At 51.1% G+C, this 19,195-nt stretch overlaps 6 protein-coding genes across 6 annotated transcripts; 3 read left to right on the top strand and 3 right to left on the bottom strand.

Annotated features, from left to right (window-relative positions):
* Positions 1 to 26: 26 nt before the first annotated feature.
* On the bottom strand, positions 27 to 1,025 carry HO133_009823 (uncharacterized protein; the record flags this gene model as incomplete). The annotated part of the gene is made up of 2 exons (XM_037300682.1): positions 27 to 897; positions 979 to 1,025. The coding sequence occupies 2 exons, from the start codon at positions 1,023 to 1,025 to the stop codon at positions 27 to 29; spliced, it is 918 nt and encodes a 305-aa protein (XP_037154530.1).
* An 888-nt stretch (positions 1,026 to 1,913) lies between these two features.
* Positions 1,914 to 4,662, bottom strand: HO133_009822 (uncharacterized protein; the record flags this gene model as incomplete). The annotated part of the gene is made up of 5 exons (XM_037300681.1): positions 1,914 to 2,535; positions 2,595 to 2,966; positions 3,021 to 3,889; positions 3,965 to 4,352; positions 4,607 to 4,662. The coding sequence occupies 5 exons, from the start codon at positions 4,660 to 4,662 to the stop codon at positions 1,914 to 1,916; spliced, it is 2,307 nt and encodes a 768-aa protein (XP_037154529.1).
* Positions 4,663 to 6,230: 1,568 nt separating this feature from the next.
* On the top strand, positions 6,231 to 9,723 carry HO133_009821 (uncharacterized protein; the record flags this gene model as incomplete). The annotated part of the gene is made up of 6 exons (XM_037300680.1): positions 6,231 to 6,350; positions 6,401 to 6,999; positions 7,180 to 7,233; positions 7,453 to 7,564; positions 7,616 to 8,346; positions 8,394 to 9,723. 6 exons carry the CDS (start codon positions 6,231 to 6,233, stop codon positions 9,721 to 9,723), a joined length of 2,946 nt encoding a protein of 981 aa, XP_037154528.1.
* Positions 9,724 to 12,303: 2,580 nt separating this feature from the next.
* HO133_009820 (uncharacterized protein) lies at positions 12,304 to 13,697 on the top strand (the record flags this gene model as incomplete). The annotated part of the gene is made up of 2 exons (XM_037300679.1): positions 12,304 to 12,752; positions 12,812 to 13,697. 2 exons carry the CDS (start codon positions 12,304 to 12,306, stop codon positions 13,695 to 13,697), a joined length of 1,335 nt encoding a protein of 444 aa, XP_037154527.1.
* A 671-nt stretch (positions 13,698 to 14,368) lies between these two features.
* On the top strand, positions 14,369 to 16,178 carry HO133_009819 (uncharacterized protein; the record flags this gene model as incomplete). The annotated part of the gene is made up of 7 exons (XM_037300678.1): positions 14,369 to 14,423; positions 14,637 to 14,762; positions 14,832 to 14,837; positions 14,901 to 15,055; positions 15,473 to 15,549; positions 15,599 to 15,695; positions 15,750 to 16,178. 7 exons carry the CDS (start codon positions 14,369 to 14,371, stop codon positions 16,176 to 16,178), a joined length of 945 nt encoding a protein of 314 aa, XP_037154526.1.
* Positions 16,179 to 16,935: 757 nt separating this feature from the next.
* Positions 16,936 to 19,044, bottom strand: HO133_009818 (uncharacterized protein; the record flags this gene model as incomplete). The annotated part of the gene is made up of 5 exons (XM_037300677.1): positions 16,936 to 16,977; positions 17,044 to 17,101; positions 17,196 to 18,723; positions 18,771 to 18,845; positions 19,014 to 19,044. 5 exons carry the CDS (start codon positions 19,042 to 19,044, stop codon positions 16,936 to 16,938), a joined length of 1,734 nt encoding a protein of 577 aa, XP_037154525.1.
* Between the last annotated feature and the right edge of the window lie 151 nt (positions 19,045 to 19,195).

Genomic DNA, 19,195 nt, shown 5'->3' with positions numbered 1-19,195 from the left:
GCTCATCCCCTGCCGCGGAACCATTGCTATTGTCCTCCTTTTTCCTCCCTTTCCTCCATTGTCTCTTCTTTCCTTGCCACCAACTTTCCTCCACCTCTTACACCTGGCCTCGCTTCCACAAACCAAAGTGTCCCAAAATGACTCCTCTCCACCTTTTCGATCACCAGTCCGCTCTCCTCCAGTATCCTTCCCACATCTCTGTTGAACCAGCACCCATGCTTATCTGCATGCCTAGCGGCAGCCTTGTCTAGTATCCAGTTTATCCAATCATAATAACTCCTTCCATGCTCCAACAGCAGAAGCTTCCCATCGTTCGGATCGGCCAAATTCCCCAAATGCGCCAGCGTAGCAGCAGGTGTAGGTGTAGAGCAACTGCCCATAGTCTGCACAATCGTCGAAAAACCTGCCTTCGGCATTGCGGAAGCAGACAGCGGGTCCATGGCTGATTGAGTATGGAATGAACAACGCTCATATCCGGGATGGAGAGAATTCCATTTCTTCCTCGCAATCTCCACCATGGCTCCACTCTGATCGACAAAAGCCAAACTCTTTATCTTCTCCAGATCATAATACACTCCATTCCTGCCCGTGCCCACGCTTACCTCCAGCACATCTCCCTTGGCTTGTTCAGCAAGACGACGTCGAAGATTCGTAATGCCCCAAATGTTCTCTGTAGAGGAGACATCAGCGTCGAAGTGTTTGGCTGTAGTGTGGTAGCGATCCGTAACGTCTGTGTCTTGGAACGGAAGTGGGTGATCTGGTTCTGCCAAAAGGGTGGTGTAGAGGGAGAAGCCATATGCTGTGAAGGCGTAGACTGCTATGCTGCTAGCTATATATATGCCTTTGCGGCGGGGCGTGGCGGACAGGAGAGGCGATGTGGGCTTTGCATGAGGATTTCTGTTTGGCAGAGTATGTCAATAATCGGTTTGTACTGGCTGGTATTCCGGTCAGAAAGGCTGGATGAGTGGAGAGACGTACTTGTATGGTAAGGCGTTGGCGGACGGTGATGCACGGACTTTGCTCATCTGCTGTTGATCCTTAGCATCTGATCGCAATGATCATATCTGCAGCTCGGTGTGTCCAATTGCTCAATCACAGAGTAGGAGTAGTGATGGGAGTAAATTCCGAGTGGATTTTGATGGTGATAAGAAGCTTCTAACTGAATATGAAGCCGACGATTGCCATGGCGGTTTTAGGCTAGAACAGTACAGTGCAGAGAGTAGTAGGTACCGGTGTACGGTCACAGAATAGTTGGTGCCACCAGTGCCGATCCTCGGATGCTTGGGCGTGTCGGCACACCTTCCTCGATCTTTCTTTCTCACCTACATCTCCACAGACGGGGCGTCGTCTGTGAGCGCCACTCTCGACTCACGACTTCTGACGAGATGGAAGAAGTAAAAGGTAAACAGCACGCCACCCTGAATTTCCTTACACGTGTAATTAATATCACTGCCGTGATTTCCGACGTAATAAACTAATGATTAATCAGGAAGAGCTTCATATAAAAGACGTATCCCCCCCTTCCCAAACCTATTACATTTGATAGTCCGAGGTAATTTACCTTTTATGATCTACCAGCGTCTATGAGCACTTGCGCACCAGCTCCCACCCATCGCACTGAGTCCGCTATGGAAACTGTCTGGGATTTCCCCCATAATGACAGAAAACCGAGAGATTGACACCCTGGCTAATGCGGGCTTGGAAACTGAAGTGGTATTGCAGATCAAGCCGAAATCCAAAGCGTGGGCCTTGTGGATCTATGAGAAGAGTAGGACAGCGAATAGAGCTGTACATTAAGTCGGATCATCATAAGCACCTTGCTCCTGCCGTCCTTTTCACAACCCATCCTTCACACAAGCCATCCAAGCACGCTTTCTTCGCTATAGAGGCATAAAGTCGTCACCTTCACGCAATCACATGTTCAACAACGAGCCAATCTTTAACCTCTCCCCTCTTCCAGATGATCCAGAGCCAGACTCTCCTCCAGGCGGCGGTCCCGCAGACGTGCCCTCAGTCAAACGCTGCCACTCATTCATAAAATCTTGTCCTAATCCTGCCTCCATGTTGGGCAAGAATTGCGTGACCGGCTGTTTGTAAGTCGATCTTGTGCACGCATCCAGCAGCTCCTCGGGCCCCATGCGTGCTGATACGCCCATCATATACTCGAGCTCGTCGGGGACAGGGACACCGTATTCAGTGAGAGAGAGACGGAACATCTTCTGCAGAGGCCCCGCAACGGGGTAGCCGACCTTGGCTTCTTCGAGGGAGGTGAGGCAAAATTCCACTGTTCTAGGGGTCGTATCACCTTGACCGTCGTACCGCACTACCGCATCGCACAGGTGAACCAGACAAAAAATTTGAAGTGGCGAGAGGTAATAGTTGGTATAGATGTTTTTGTATTGGATCAAAAGTTGCACGCCTATTTTTGCATGGTCGACGACGAACCGTACGAGTTGTTCGTATGACTCCTGATGATAGTGATCGAGATGCAGGAGTGGCAGGAGCAGCTGAATGATAGCAGTGTGGTATTGAAGGCTGCAAAAAATCCCGTATAAGCAATGCTTTGAATGACGATGCTTTGAGGGGACACTTACTGTAAGTATAGAACATGAGGAAGCGGTTGGCCCTCGACGCTTTGAAGAACTGGGGGTAGTTCATCTTTCCATATAAAGAACCGCTGGAAAAGATCTAATACGGGATTGGCCGAAACCTTACCACGATTGCCGCAGTAGACAAGAATGCATTCGTGGATGATGCGATAGAGCTTTGCATGTTCACGAGCGGTCAATGCTGCGAAGCTCTGTCGGTCGTCGGCGTTCTCTTCCCCAGTTTCCAGCTTACTGTCGCCAGGTTGCTGATGCATATTCCATTTACCTCCAAGTAGGTCTACAGCAATGTTCGCAAAAGGGTTGGCACGCGTCGAGATAGGAGCGAAGGGTTTTTGATAGGTCAGACCTGACCATGCACTGCCTCCATAAGCCTCACGAGTCAGACCACATCAATTTGGACTGGCAACATACGTGTGCAAGGTCAGAATCCCCCATGCCGCCACTTCCTCCGCTTCAGAAGACTGCTCTGATGTTTGCTTGGCAGTCAAGCTTTCCACAGCCAACCTTAGGTGTGAAGAAGCAATGAGACCGTGTCCGGATCCAAGTTCAACGAGGAACATTATGGCGTAAGTCTGTATCGAGGTCATCTTCGCACAGTCCGCATGCTTCATCAGAGATTTTGTTTCATTGGTGAACTGTGTCTGAAGAGATTGGATTCCAGACTTTGTTTGCTCATCGTCATTCCCCGTGTCGTGGAGAAGATGACAGGACATGGCACAGATGATGTTGACCAAGGCTGACGAACAGTAAACATCTGCACAGTCCTTGAAGCTTGACATGAAGTGCGCCTCGTCGAACAGCATATGAACGGGATGTATCCAGGTAAAGTACAACTTGATCAGGTGCTCGATCAGTTCCGCTTCCGTCGACACGTTGGTCCAATAGCGAGGATCATGATTCTCGACCAAGTTTCGATGATACTGTTCGATGGCTTGACCGATCTGAAAGTCGGCTGTGGGAGACAGTGCCTCGGTACCTGACCCGACCAGAGGCCGCCCAAGCGACTCAGCAATCGCTCGATGAGATTCGCCGCGCTTTATTCTGCCAATGATCTCGATACCCTGTCCATCGTCTTTGAGTGAAGCTATGATTTTCTCGATCCAGCTGTTCTTCTCCCCTAATGAATCCTTCTCCTCTTCCAAGTGTTCATTCTTCCGCTGCAGACGTTGAATTTCTCGAATCATCTGCTCCTTTGCTGTCTTGGCATGTATCTCGTAATGACAAGATCCTGAGACGTGACGTTGCACGCAGCGTCGACAGGCAGGCTTGACGCCGTCGCACTATGGACGATCGCTTAGTATGTTGACTTTCCACCACACATGAAAAGACGAAAGAATGGGGAAGCAGCAACTCACTTTGGCCCTCGCCTTCTTGCAATTCGTGCAGGCATTGGGAGTGACTGAATCAGGAACCTTTCTTCTCCTGCCCGCGGACGTTGCAGGTCTGGATTGACTTGATGCTTGTTCCGAGGCGATTGGGTTGGAGGAAATTGTGGTATTTGTGGGAGATGATGGCTGGACATCTTGCATAGACTGGCCGGAGCTGTCAGTCGCCGTGGTATCGGACCGTTTTATCTCTGATTCAGTCGTTTCAGCCATGGCGCCATCAACGGTTTGTCGCAAGCCGGAATCTGTTTTTCTGTTCTCTTTTGTTCTGTTCTGTTCTGTTCTGTTCTGTTCTGTTCTGTTCTGTTCTGTTCTGTTCTGTTCTGTTCTGTTCTGTTCTGTTCTGTTCTGCTTCGTTCTGTTTTGTTCTTACTACTGCGATTAAGGTGAAGGTGGATGGGGTGAGTTCTGTTGTGTTGTTGGATAGATGTAAGGGTTGATCAGGTTGTCGCTAACAGTAGGAGGCGCTATCATGAGCCTTATGACAACATGCCTTCGACGGTCCTTGTTACCGGACGGAACTGTTCAATGACTAAATTTGGTTTACCTAGTATGATTAGGATGATTCCTGGTCTAAGCGAGCAAAGTGGACCTTTTATTGGTCAAGACCACCGGAGGTGTGAGCCGGTGATAGTTCTCCAAGCATTGCTAAATCCACCCGGTGCCATGTTTGTTATGGGAATGGGGAGTATGCGAGAAGGCGAAAGGGCAAGGGAGTCCATTGATACCCTTAAAGAGATGGGGGCAAATTCACCCAAATGACGTTGGCCGAGACACACCAATGCTACTTTACTTATATTAGCCTGTTGGGAAGTGGAACAGCGGAGTCGTCAGTGCAACGGACACGCGCTCCCTTCTTCTTTATGCCCGAGTACCTACTTTATCTCTTCATACCATTTCACGGAAACGATACAGGCTCAATGCCTCAATGACTGGTAGGTATGCTAGATGAATCATTTTTTCGAGCATCGAACTCATCTTCTAATGCCCCCAAATTAATCGCGAGGTAAATGAAATAAAAGCAGAGGTCATCAGGCGAGGGCTGTCTTGGCATATGTCACGATTTTGTAAGTGAGATGATTACATCAACTTTGGAAATCGCATCCCCAACTTCCGGACTTCGGTCTCCGGAAATGAATACATTACTTTACTTTACTTCCAAAATCCCATGTCCGATTCGCGCTAGTAGCTACGACTCGCTCTCGAATCGTGCTTACTTAATCAAAGTCTGTCTGGGGGGTAAATCAAAGTCACAGCGGTGGTACACTGTCTCTGTTGGTAGTTTGATGAAGATAATCTAGCCGTTGGCTATAGTGGTACCGGTAGTATGGTCAAGTGCCCAGCGACAGCAATCAAATGGTAATTGAAATTGCCGTGGTTGTTATCCATCTGGGAGGGGTTCACTCTTTTTCAGGGTTTAGCCAAGGTTTTACTCTCAGTATGTAATCGGGTGGGGTTACTTTTGACAGGGGGGCTACTTTTGATATCGGAGGAATCTCCGAGGACCGATGGTGATTGGGACCGGAGACACCTCCCGCTTTTCATGACGATCTTTCCTTGCATACGGTACCTAGCAAGGGACTAGGGACAAGGTTCACAATCGATGCATCAACAGCTTACCATGTAATGTACCTACCCGTATTCTATTCTACTTTACCTTAGCTTATCCCACAATACTTTGAATGTGCCACGAGATGGTGAGAGAATTATAATAATGATCAGTTTGGTGTGAATATACATAAAGTACATTACCATCTCCATTCTTCCCCAATACTTTACGTTACGTGCCAGACGCCAGGCCAAACGGTGCAGCTTCCTACTGTACAAGGTCGAGAGGACGCTGGATTATCCTCATCCGCCATGACCGACCTTAGCCTAGAGCTGCACTTTCTTCCACTTTGGATTCTGTGAGTAAATAAAATGTTGCATTTCCTTTCACCTTCCCCCCCCCAATCCATTCCCAACTATATCATTCAACTCTGCAGTCTCTTCCTCACTCATCTCCCTTTTTGCAGTCCGACTACTACACAAAATAGTAGCCTTGACCTTCTCTTGGCCGCACATCTACTTCCCCTCTGCGCCCAAGAAGGTGGGGCGCAGGCCGTCGCTGAAAACGCCAGGTAAATCTGATCACTGCAGCAGAAGCTCCCGCATGATTTGATCCTGGCGAATAGTCCGCGGTGCTCGGTTGTATCATTATCCCTTCAATTACCAAAGCTAAGACAACTCGTTGGCCATGGCGGACCTTGAGCTCACCCTAACATGGCTCGGTATGGATCGCTACCTCGAACGCTTTATTGAAGCAGGGTTCGATTCTTGGGAGACGGTTCTGGAGGTCACGGAGAATGATCTGGACGTCAGTATATGACATACTCTGCCGCACGGGTCTCCACTGATCAGGCTCAGATTCTCAATGTGGACCTTGGGCATCGGAGAAAACTACAAAGAGAGATTGCCAACACCAAACGACTCGCTCGGGACCCGGCATTCGTCACTCCCTTGTACGGAATCGATCCTCTTCCACCGAACACTCGGAGAGGATTCTCATCCAGCAGCAACGACGTACAGCAGGGTGGCGCACCCACGAAACGGGGTTACAGACATCATCCCAAGCCGGATCCAAACGTCCCTGAGCGGCCGTACTCCGCATACGTGCTCTTCTCCAACCACACACGCGAGCAATTGAAAGAGCAAAATTTGTCCTTCACTGACTTGTCGAAAGTAGTTGGCGAGAAATGGCAACAACTCGCACGAGACGAGAGAGGAGAATGGAAGACGAAGGGCGCCATACCCTGGGAAAGATACAAAGCGGAACTGGCCGAGTACCAAAAGACCCATGATTTCCGGGAATATCAGCGCTACCTGACACAGTTCAAGGCCACTCAAGCTGCCAAGAACCCGCAAAGGAAGTCAAGCACTACCATGCAAAGCCCAGTGCTGTCTCCAAAACAGGCGAGCAGCTTTGCATCAAAACCTAGCAAGATAGCCGTCAGCCCCACCGGACGGTCAGTTTCTGAGCAAAAAAACTCAAAGATTGCCATTAAAAGACTGAAAAGAGATGAAGAAACCTGGAATCAGTCGTCCGGCTCAGGGACACGTTCACCACGAGTCAGACAGGCATGCGAATCGTGTCGAGTTAGGAAGATCAAATGTTATGGGGAGCAGCCGACGTGTCGGCATTGCAGAGAGCTCGGGGTAGAATGTTACTATGCGAGTGGAAAGCGTGACCAGGGGAGAAGGTATGAATCACCATTTTCCTTGTAAGCGTGAGGTTCATGCTCTTATGGTGGCCATGCCTACTCTGCTTTTCACTTTCGTTGAGACCGGCTAGACGCAAGCAATCCACGCTCTTCTCCTGCTCAAATCCTGCACCTTCACACCAGCCTCGCTCTAGCAGGCCTCTTTGTACTTCGACTATCACTTGACGCCCTGACTCCGCTGACTTGATCTACTGTTAGACAGCATGACGAGATTTGGCAGAAGCTCAAAGCGTACGAAGAACTACTCCTTAAGTTCGTGCCTCAGGTAGATGATGATGATCAACAGGCGATACAAGATGCCATACTCATGGTATAACTCTATAATCCGAAGGTAAGACTTCAAATAACTCGTTGTTCCTAGCCACCGCACGACGAGGCCGCCAAAAACGCCTACAAAAAGATGATCACAGGTGAAAGCCAAAGCGGCAGTCTTGATGATGGAGGTGAACTGGACGCTTCTGACGTTGGTTCAATGGGTTCTACGGGCCATATCAACCAAGACGACTCCCTGCAACAGAGCTCTGTAGATCATGTCCAGGCTTTTGCAGGACAATCCTCCCAAACCAAGTGGACTGACAAATTGAATAAGGAATTGCTACCAAAGCAAGAAGCGAAAACGTTCACATCTCAAGATTGGAACCAGGGCTTCTCTCGAAAACCTCAGCCGTACGCAGAAGATACTGATACCGCTGTGGTTGGACATCAAATCGACCCCTTTTCATTGCCGGTCAAGTCCACAGCCGATTTTCTCGTGAACGCATACTTCTCGACGATGCACCTGTCATTTCCCATTCTCAACAAAGTGGACTTCATGAACCAGTACGATCAGCTCTGCAGCACTATGGATCCCGAAGGCTTCGAAGATCGTACATTTATTGCTACGCTCCAGCTTGTGTTTGCCATTGCCGCCGTACACGCCCATCTCATCCAAGCTGATTGGACTGGAGATGCGAGAGACCACATGTTGTACTTCTCACAAGCACGCGTGCTAGCAGTAGACACGGGCATTTTGAATGATGATTGCTACCTTGGCCAGGTCCAGGTGTTTAGCTTGGGCGCGATGTATCTATTAGTGACCCACCAGCTCAACCGGTAAATTCATGGCTCCCCAGGTCACAAGCTATGCTAATGTTTCAAAGAGCCTGGAACCTTTCTGGTCTGGCGGTAAGGTCGGCACAGGCATTGGGTCTGCACTTGCAGGACGTTTCGGACTCAGTAACGGAGGAGACGAAAGAGTTTCATGCTTACAACTGGTTCGCCCTGATGACACTAGAGAGTATGCTCACACTCGTGACTGGTCGGCCAGCGATGATCAATCCTCGGGATTGCAGTGTCACAGTTCCAAGGAAGCTTGCCGAGGGTAAGGCGCCGCGTACAACAACCGCACCTTCTGGATCGTCCGATCAGAGATCAGCAATGGATAGCAGACACCATACTTCGAGTTCGGGCATGTGGAAGCCTGGACCAGGACCTTCATCGAATAGGATGACAATAAAGCGCACCACGAAGGTCGCGGCAATCTATTTCGTGCATTACGTGGAGCTTTGTATGCTAGCCAATGAAGCTGTGGGCGAGTTATATCAACCCGGTATTCGAAAAAAGAAATGGGCAAACATCGAAAGCAGAATACATAGATTCGACAGAAGGCTTTTTGAATGGAAAGACGGCGTCAACCCGCCCTTTGACGTCGCCAGTCCATCCTCAGACCCAGAAACGGAGTCTTGCCGAGTGGCTCTTCGCATCCTCTTCCACAGCGCACGAACAATCATCAACCGTCCGTGCCTATGCAGGCTTGGTAAACGTATCCAAGATCAATCAAGCTACTCTCGACGAGAAGACCTCAGCTCAGCAACCAAGTGCGTCGAATCCGCCCGCGCCACACTCAGCCTTATCCTTCACAAACCAGAATCTACCATTCTCCACGAAGGTACAATGTGGTGGATGCAGCTGCACTACCTCAAACGCGCCCTCACAGTTCTCCTCCTCGAGCTCGCCTTCCGCGCCGAACATATGCCGTCCGCCGCGGGTGAGATCCTCGCGGAGGCCAAAGCCGCCGTCAATTGGCTTGATCATATTGGTAACTCCAGTCCCGAAGCGCGTCGCACCTCTTCCAATATGCGTAAGCTGCTACGGCTCGCGGCGCAGAGAGTTGGCGGAGACACATCAGATATGATGACGTCTTCGGAGGAGGAAGCAGCGCCGACTCATCCTGGACACCAGCAGCCGCCGTTGGCCAACTACGACAACAACTTAAGCGCCTTTCCGGCCCATGGTCTTTACGATGGGGCGGGTCCTTTCGAGCTGTGGCAGAACTATGGGGATCTGACTGCACGGAACGAGTTGGATCAATTTGGGTTCCTGAGAGCGGAGGGTGGGGTGGGGAGTCTGTTCCCAACCGGGTGTGATATTGAAGGGATGGGTGGGGGGCAAGGTGAGGATATCGATATGGAGAAGAGCTTTGAATTTTGATATCGCTCATCAAGGGCCTGAAGGCAAGAGTTGCGGCGGTGAAGCGATATAGGAGGTGAACTGTGTGCATTCTGTTGCTGGCACAAGTTGACTATCATATGAGTGGTTACAAAGCTTACCGAGGCTTCTTGGCATTGATGGGAGCACACGAGATATTGGATATGATCCGCGAGCTTATTGTACTCGCTCTGTTAGCACAGTCGATACATAGCTAGCATGTGGAGGAAAACGTATTTGTAGAACAGCACAGCACAGCAATGGGTAATTAATGATGACCCCTCAACTCTCTCGCACATGCCATTGCCATTCTGGTCTTCTTCCTACTCGATCGAGCAGCAAACGAGGCACTCTGTCCATTCCGCAGTGACTCACGCGGTCATCGTCATAGGAGATGACGATGGGATGTTTGTTGAATACTGTAGCTAGCTTTTGGAAAGGAATCACCACTGATGTTGAAAGAGTAGGTTTGACTGAATATTGACATTGCTCCTTGTGGGAAGAGGCTGCTATCAAGATTACCTACTGTATGGGGGCCTAAAGCTCAAAGTCCACCCCCCCCTTTCCCCCCTCCCCAACGGAGAGACATGGCTGGCACAACAACAACAAATAATGCCCACTCTTGGCTCTCTTCCCTTCCTGCCATCAATTACGGTACTTCACACATGATTCCAACCCAGAGACCGGCGCCATATCATTTCAACACGATGGGATAGGACACACCGTCGGGTAAGTGAAACCGAAAGGGAGTCTGCCTCCTCTCACGGCCGGGTCTCATCGCTGGATCTATGTATTCCGATGAGCGCATTCGATGCGATATCGTGGCCTCGTACACTGTAGAAGGTTCATTGGAGGGCATCGCAGGATCTATCATCTGACGCTGTGACGCTGCGCTACGTACGCTCCGCTTTCGACACGGTGCGGACGTCTGCAACGTCTATCGAGGCTCCAGAGTTTTCGATCGAAGACCCTTCGAAAAAGAAATTAATTTTTTTCTTTTTTTTCTTTCTTTCCAAGGGTCCATGGAGCAGAAGAAGAAGAGCCAAAATACTCGTACTGTAACTGTAGAAAAAAGGAAGTACCTCCGCACCACAAGGTTTCGATCCCGGAAAGACGGTTCGTCTTCTGGTTCTCGGAGCTAGAGCCACTTGGGCGGCAAGGGGGAGGATAAAGCTTCGAGAAGGGATCGCCGCTTTTAACCTGCGCTGAGCTTTTGCTGATTGTTAAGGTACTTTAGGTACTTGATATGATTGGATATCCGGGATCCCTTTTGTTGCATGGGTTGTTGCCCCGCTATCCGGCCAGCTTAGAAAGCGTGTGGCCTATCGTGGATGCAGGGTTGAGAGGGAGGGGGGGGGCGGGAGCCGTCGTGGAGAGGGTCCTCTCATGGTGAGATGTGATGTGCCTTTGTTGGTTGTTGTTTGTCGTGCCCTCTTACCGAGCTCTAGAGTCGGTTCGTAGGGCCTAACTCTGGAAGAAGGGTGGATGCGAAGAGAGCGGGACAGGATTTTCTACTCTTTCATTTTCATACCCTTTCCTTTAATTTATTTTATTTCTTGGAGCGCTTTCCGAGCCGATCGGATGGAGGAAGGGAAGACGATGGAGAAAAGTGAAAGGAGTTGGTGAGTTGCTACCGACTTTCGCACACACACGGCAATGATGACAGCAAAACCGATGTCATAGGTAGCTCAAGAAACGGGCTGGGAACTGTGTCTCGCCACGGAGTCCCAGGGTTGGGCATCCCTGAAGCGCGTCGCCGCAGGATTCCCTTACCTTGGGTATTCGCTTCAGTATCACGCTTTCCCCTTCTCGGAACTAGCATCCAGCAATCAAAAGCCAATACCTTTATTCCGCACTGGTCCTTTGGGGCAAAGCCACACTCATTTGCCGGGTCAGCGCTTCAAAGTTTGGCCACCTAAAAAGTAAAGTAAAGTGATAAATTGGAAAACGCAACGTTTTTAATCTTTGCGAATTCCTGGCGCTCTGGCCTTTTTTCCGCCGTTCCCCTTCCCGTTGGAAAGGGTTGGATCTTGTCTCCTTTTTCTGTCACCCGTAATTTCCTTGTTTGCCTTTCAACCCCCCATACAACAAACATCCTCTTCTCAACCACCTTAGGTGCAGGAGTGTCCCTTGGTACTCGCTACAGGCCATATCATCATCTTCTTCTTTTTCTTTTAACCTGCTGTCAAGAAAACCCGGTCGAAGCCTACGCTCCTTTGAGTCAACCTTTTCAACGCCGCCTAAACTTTCATTGGCTGTTGCCTTCTCGTTTCATCCACACCAGTCAGAGCAAAGAGAATCAATCAAAAAAAATAGGTCGTCAGCCCAGGCTTGGGGAGAAGACCGATCGCTCGCCTCCTGCATCTGCACGCCTGCAAGGCTGCATTCCTGTGCACACCTCCTTGCCGTCCAATGCTCCAATGATATCCTCGCGACCCGTCTGACTCGCATTCTTGACCCCGTTGCAAACCACCACAACAAGCTTACCGTGCTACATCACCACTGCAGCAAACAAAATCCGAAAAATCCCGCGACACTTCGACATCTCACTCTGATCCATGAAACCCTAAGGACATCATCAAAATGCCGTACAACACTCGTCGAAAGTCCTTGTCTCTCCCATCCTTGGGCATACAGTTGCCCAACGCCTCCCGAGCTCACCGCCCTTCGATTTCCAAGGCCTCGCTTGCCACGGAAACACCTCAACAACCACCGACGAAGAAAATCAAGAGGTCGCATACTTCAAATTCACCTTCACCCACATCGCCACCAAGACCCAAATCATCGGCGACCTCACATTCCACCAAGGTTGTGTCGTTTGCAGATCGGCCTAAGAGTAGCGGCCGCGTTGCGTACGAACACACCCCACCACCGTCACCACGGGCGTCAACAGACACCAAAGTCGACACAGAGGGCATCAGTGATGATATCGTGGTTGGTGTGATCGAGCAGCTAGAAAAGACCGGGAATAGGCCACACTTGATCAAAGAGCTTGCAACTGTCCTGTCGAGTATAAGCGATGCTGTGTCCAGGTAAGGCATCCTCATCTTCCATCAAATCCACGACTTTTGCGCTGACTATCATCATTTAGCTCGGCGAACCCGGCGGCCCTACTCTCATCCCGACTGTCAGCATACCTCAAGCGCCCATGGAGTGCCCTGTCGCCGTGCCCACTCGATAAAGAGCTGACCACCGTCCATCCTCGCAAAGTCTACTACTTCCTCACCACACTCCCCCGCCAAGACTTTCCCACCGCCCTCTCGGACGTGATCATCTCGGCACATTCTGGAGGTAAAGGAGGAAGGCGCATAATATCTCCTAGCATCAGTAGCGCAAGCATCGATGGAGACACCGAGGCTGCAGAGGAACGGAATCGTGATGCTATGAGTCCCAGTCCAGAGATCGATCTGTCCGAGGACCTTGATGTAGCGGTGCCAGGCGTCGATGATTTCGCAACACCACCGACGCCTGCAGGGTCATCATTTTCCGGAAGGTCAAGCTTAGCAAGAGATGGATCAAACGGTTCTTCATCGGACATTGCGCTCTCACATAATCACAAAGCTGCAAGCCCTCCACTTGAAGGAGACGAGAAGGAATTCACCCAGACGGCGAGCAGTATGCGTATGCGAGGCATGAGCTTGGACGACCCGACAATCAGGCCATCAACCGAAGATCCAAGTGAAGTGGTTGTGGAAGAGACTGAGGAAGAGAAAGCGAAAAGGAACCGAGAAGCTGCAGAAGCATTATTTGGTGGACATCACAGCCCGGATTCTAGTTTGATGATTACGAGCAGCCCTTTAATGAAAGCGATACAACCAATCATGGTCGGAAAAGAACCCAAGCAAGGAGGAGAAGACGTGGAAATGAAAGAGTCGACGTCCATACTGGGAGACAGTGGAGTTGGGTTGACGTGGGATACCAGAGAAGCGGAAGACATACAAATTGAGGATCTCGATGACCTCTTTGGAGCGTTTTGAGGAGCTGTATGATTGCCTTTAGCATCTGACGGAGAACACTGTGCTGGAATTATATCCGCTCGCCATCTTCACTTCAATGTGTACATAGCCTAGCTGGCGCTCTATGAGTTGTATTATATCAGTAAACGATACCATGCAGGAATCTGAAGACAAATTGTGCTTCTGGTCAGGTTGTAACTGTCGGTGTGAGTTTCGTGATTTGGTAGCTGTCTTGCACATTGGTGTCTCTAGCTTGATCGTGCTCGAAAAGGTCCAGACAAGAGGTCGGAGCGTGGAGCTCTGGGGAAAAAGCAGTTCTTATGTTTTGACCATACAGGGAAGTCCTGATGTAAACCTGCTGCAGTCGTCGCCCTAGGTGGGGGTAGGCATGGTGAAGAAATGTCCAATATCTGCGTGTTGGATACGTACCTGGTTTTTGGGTTTTGTGGCCGACCGTAGGCGCTAATGAAGTCTTGGCAGGTTTCGAAAACCTCATCCACCACATTTCCTTTATTTGTTTTGCACCACCTTCACCGTTCACACCCACGAGGTCCGATTTTGTCAGTAGCATTTTAGCCCCGAATTGTTTCTTTGATATCTATCAGAGACTGCCTTAGTCTTCTGCTCTCTCACCTTCGATCTCGTGCGCGCCTCACTACCTTGTCGCACAACTCGAGGACCAAGTCTCCAAGATGTCTGCAGAGGTCTCCTCCACTCGCCTCTACCTGGGCAATCTTCCTCGTGACGGTATGCTCAAGCCAATCCTATGATCCCATCTTTCCTCTACGCGCTCTGTACCCGAGGTCGACCCATAATTCTGGACGGATTTTCCTTGCGCTCAGCCTTGTTCAATGTTTGGCGCCTTCACCTCTGGCTTCAAAAGGATCCGTGATGGAATGGCCCGCTCCTACTGGCATTTTCAGCCCCTTTGACAGGGCTCGCTGACCACCACTACCACAGTCACAAAGGAAGACATCCAGAACCACTTCAAGGATGGTACTGGAAACATCACCGAGATCAAGCTCATGAACGGCTTCGGCTTCATCGAGTACGATGATGCATTGGATGCTAGGGATGTGGTTCCTGGTGAGCTCCCAATGCCTATGCCGCACAAAATCGTCCTCACGAGACACTTGCTGACGCCTTCATTGACAGCTTTCCGTACGTGCATCCCCACTTTGATCACCTAAAGCCAGAAGACCACTGACAGTGGCACACGTGAAGATGGATCCGATATGAACGGATCCCGCTTGACCGTTCAATTTGCCCGCGGCTCCCGTCAACGAGACTTTCCTGCGCCCGACCGTACGCATCCTCGTCCCAGACGTACGGCCTATCGTATGCAGATCTCTGGTCTTCCGGGGGAAACCAGTTGGCAGGTTAGCTCTCTACTTCACTACATCTGTTCTTGGCCCTTGGTTCTAGGATCTATGGATGATGCTCGTTGGGGTCCATCTCTGTCTGTGGCTCTATTAGGAGTCTCCACTTATTGCAATCTCGAGCTACGCTTTGTTGCTCTGTAACCTGCATCCAGTGCGAAGGACAGTCGAAAGTCTGAATCTTCGCGTTGGTCCGAACTAGCCATTCACTGGCCAGATTGGTCCGAGGATTGGATGGCTTGGCTGCATTGAGCCAAGACCTAATGCCCTGCATGCTCCCTTGTCTTTGTTTTGGGGATGTTCTGGACTGGTGATCTCGCATACATTGTGCTCCTGGCCCCGGAGAGCAGGATTGGGCCTTTCATTCCTAATTGGCTGGGCTGTACGCACCTGGACTCGGACTTACTTGGACCTTAGGATCTCAAAGATTTTGCACGTCGCTCTGGGCTTGACGTCGTCTACTCCGAGGTTGGCCGCGACCGCGATGGCAAAGGGTGAGATTCATACACCTACTCAGCGTTATACCGTCATTAACAGCGCTAGATTCGTGGAATTCGAGACCGCCGGAGACCTGAAAGTCGCCGTTGACAAATTGGACAATCAAGATTTCAAAGGAGCTAGCGTTCGCTGCCTGGCTGATGTACGTTTTCCCACTGATACTTCTAACCACTTCCACGACTAAGGCCATCGACAGACCCAAGACGAGGTTCCCCGCAACGACCGCTATCGCTCTCGCTCGCCCCCACCATTCCGTCGAGGCGGCGGCGGCGGCGGCGGCTATCCACCATCAGATGGCTACTACGGCCGTGGTCCACCTCCATCGCGTGGCTACAGCCCCCGTCGTGATGATTACCGTCGCCGCTCCCCACCCCGTGATGATTACTACTCCCGTCACAGCAGCTACCGTTCTCCGCCTCCACCTCGCGCAGCTCGCCCGCCCGTTGACGATCCTTATCCACCACCCGCTCGTAGCGGTTACCGCGATGATCCTTACGGCGCTCCACCTCGCCGTGGATATGAGGACCCGTATGCTGCCAATGGATATGATAGGCCTAGGGCTCGATCGCCTCCGAGGGCTTATGGCGGTTACGATGAGCGTCCGCCGCCGCCGAGATACTGGTGATTGCTCCTCCTCTTCTCCGTGCAGGAGCCTTTGATTGAGGGCAGCCGCTTATCATGACAGAATCCCCGAGCACCTTCTCCTGCCCTGCCAACAAGACACTTTCAGCAGGTAGTGGTGATTCTCGGATATCAGGGGTTTAAGTTGCGGTAGGCTGCATACGGAAAGGACGTTTGTATCAGGATTGGAAAATTGCAACCGAGGTCAAAGAAGTTGTGTCGGGCTATGGTATCCACAGGCTAATACGGTGTGGCTGGCTGTCTATTGTCTTCAAGCTTGGACCGCCCCACTTGGTCAACTTTCCTGCTCAGCGTGTCACCAAGTCAGATGCTTGCCTTAATCACACCCTACACGTACTTTGGCGAATCGTCCGAAGACGCCGCTGCAGTTTTGTGCTCGTAGTGCAGTCTCAGGCTCGGACACGATGTAATTGCATCCTTACAGACTGACTAGATAGACATCCACATCGTAGGTAGAACAGCACAGCACAGCACAGTACAGTTTTGAACCCAGGGAGACAGTCTCGGCGTTCTTATAGTAAAGCGTCTCCATGCGCCGTGCGAGGCCGTGCGCCCAGCTGACATTGACATCAAAGGACCACAGGTGAAGTGACCATTGTTCACCTCCCTCAGCACTGAACCACCCCATTTCCAAATCCCACATGTTCATCTTCCCAACCATATGTACACCTAAGCGATACACTCGACCGTCATCCACATCGTCCGATCCGGGAACCCCCCAAAAACCGCGGACGTTCGATCTAGGTCATGAAGTACTTTGGTCCCTCGCCGCCTTGCGGTGTCTGGATCGAAGCGTCAGCGGTGTCTGGTGGATCGGTGTTGCGTAGATATGAGGGGGGTTGTCTTACCTGCCAATTGATATCCTGCGCGGGGGCCTTGATATCGCACGTTTTGCAGTGGATGCAACTGATCAGGGTCGTCAGCGCCCGACCACGCAAAGCATAGATGGCAAGGGGTGTCTGTCTGGGCGGTAAAGCCGATGGAGGAAATGGACACGTACTTCTGCGCATTGATCTGGAATTTGACCCCAAACTCCTTGGCCCCATCCTCCACGTACTCATACACCCCGGCCGGACAGAACCGGTTCTCGATCCCCTTGTACTTCGGCCACTGGTCATTCTTATGCGCCTCCCAATCCTCCACTTGCAAATGCACAGGTTGGTCTTCTTCATGGTTCGTGCCCGTCCTGCTCACACTCGTCAAAATATCAAATGAGATTTGACCATCCGGTTTCGGGTACTCGATCTTTGGACACTCGGACGCCAGCTTCGTGGCAGCGTGGTCGCCGGGTTCTTTGTGCTTGAGCGTCCAAGGCGTTTTGCCGCGGAAGAGGTAGGCTTCGAGGCCGGAATACATGATACCGCCGTAGAGACCGAGGGGTGAGTGGAAGGACGGACGCATATTACGGACTTGTTTTAGTTCGCTCCAAATGGAGCTGGAGCGGAGGGCGTCTTCGTAATCGTACAGAAAGACGGTGCCGCTGTCTGGGTTCGATGTCAAGGCTGAATAGGCGGCTTGGGCGGCGAGCATGCCACTTCGCATTGCTGTGTGGGTGCCTTTGATTTTGGGGACGTTGAGGAAACCTGCTGTGTCGCCGATGAGGGCTCCGCCGGGAAAGGCGCATTTGGGAATGGACTGGAAACCACCTTCGTTGAGGGCTCGGGCGCCATAGGAAATACATTTGCCGCCTTCGATGACGGATTTGTAGATGGGGTGGTGTTTCATTTTCTGGAATTCGCCATAGGGAGAGAGCCAGGGGTTGGGATAGTCGAGACCAACGACAAGACCAAGAGAGACGAGATTATCGCCGAAATGGTAAAGCCATCCGCCTCCGTACGTAGATGAAGGCAATGGATAGCCCATCGTGTGGACAATCTCCCCTTTCCTAAACTTCTCCGGCTTGACTTCCCAGACCTCCTTGAGTCCCAACCCGTACGTCTGAGGCTGGCTGTCGCGGCGGAGATCAAATTTCTTGATGACTTGCTTCGTCAAACTACCATGACAACCCTCGGCAAAGAGCGTGACTCTAGCATTAAACTCCATCCCACGCTCAAACGAAGGTTTGGGCTTCCCCTTGCGTGAAATTCCCAGATCATTCGTAGCCACACCCTTCACTGACCCGTCCGTCGAATTGTACAGCACCTCACTGGCCGCAAAGCCCGGGTAAACCTCCACACCTACCTCCTCCGCTCTCTCCCCTAGCCATTTGCAGAACTGATTCAAACTTATGATATAGTTGCCCTTGTTGTTCATCTGCGGGGGCGCGGGGATTGGTATGGAGTTGTTTTTGGTAAGGAACCGCATCTTATCATGAGTAGCCGGGGTAGCATTTTCGAAACGTGACGGGTTATCTGGATTATTCCAGTCAGGGATCAGTTCGTTGACAGCGGACGGTTCGATGACATTGCCGGAGACGATGTGAGCGCCTAGCTCGCCTGCTTTCTCGAGAAGAAGAACTCGGAAGGCTTCGTTGCCGGCTTCGTTGGCGATCTGTTTGAGGCGAATGGCTGCGCTGAGGCCGGCAGGTCCTGCAAGGCATTAGCATGCTTCAAGGGTGGACTGCCGCATGACATACCGCCGCCTACGATGCAGACATCGACATTATCGCTCTCACGCTCCTGCTCCCGGGGGTCAAATGAGTCATCGATATCTGCAAAGCGTCGCCATGGAGTGGTTGAGAGGGTTCTTCTACTGATTAAAAGGCAATTGGATCTCGATTGCTGCAGGAGGCACCGCCGCCGCCGCGTGGGGGGGAAATGTGAATAAGCTCTCCGGGTGGTTGGTGCAGAGACATTCAAGGTGGTCAGACTTCTTCTACCTAAGAAAGACACTGAGGTCTTGGAAGCCATAGTTATAATACAGAGAAGGAGGACTGAACATAAGTGTGGGCGAAAGGAAAGGGAGATATGCTGAGTGGTGGGTGACATGCAATTGTCAATTGCCATTCCCGCAGGAGCCTCGGCTTGATGGAGGGGACCAATCAGATCCACTCAATTGTCA

Source organism: Letharia lupina, assembly GCF_014066315.1.
Source record: "Letharia lupina isolate WasteWater1 chromosome Unknown contig_7, whole genome shotgun sequence".
NCBI classification, from domain to species: domain Eukaryota; kingdom Fungi; phylum Ascomycota; class Lecanoromycetes; order Lecanorales; family Parmeliaceae; genus Letharia; species Letharia lupina.
Note: the sequence above shows the minus strand (reverse complement) of the source record. Positions and strands in the feature narration are given on the sequence as shown.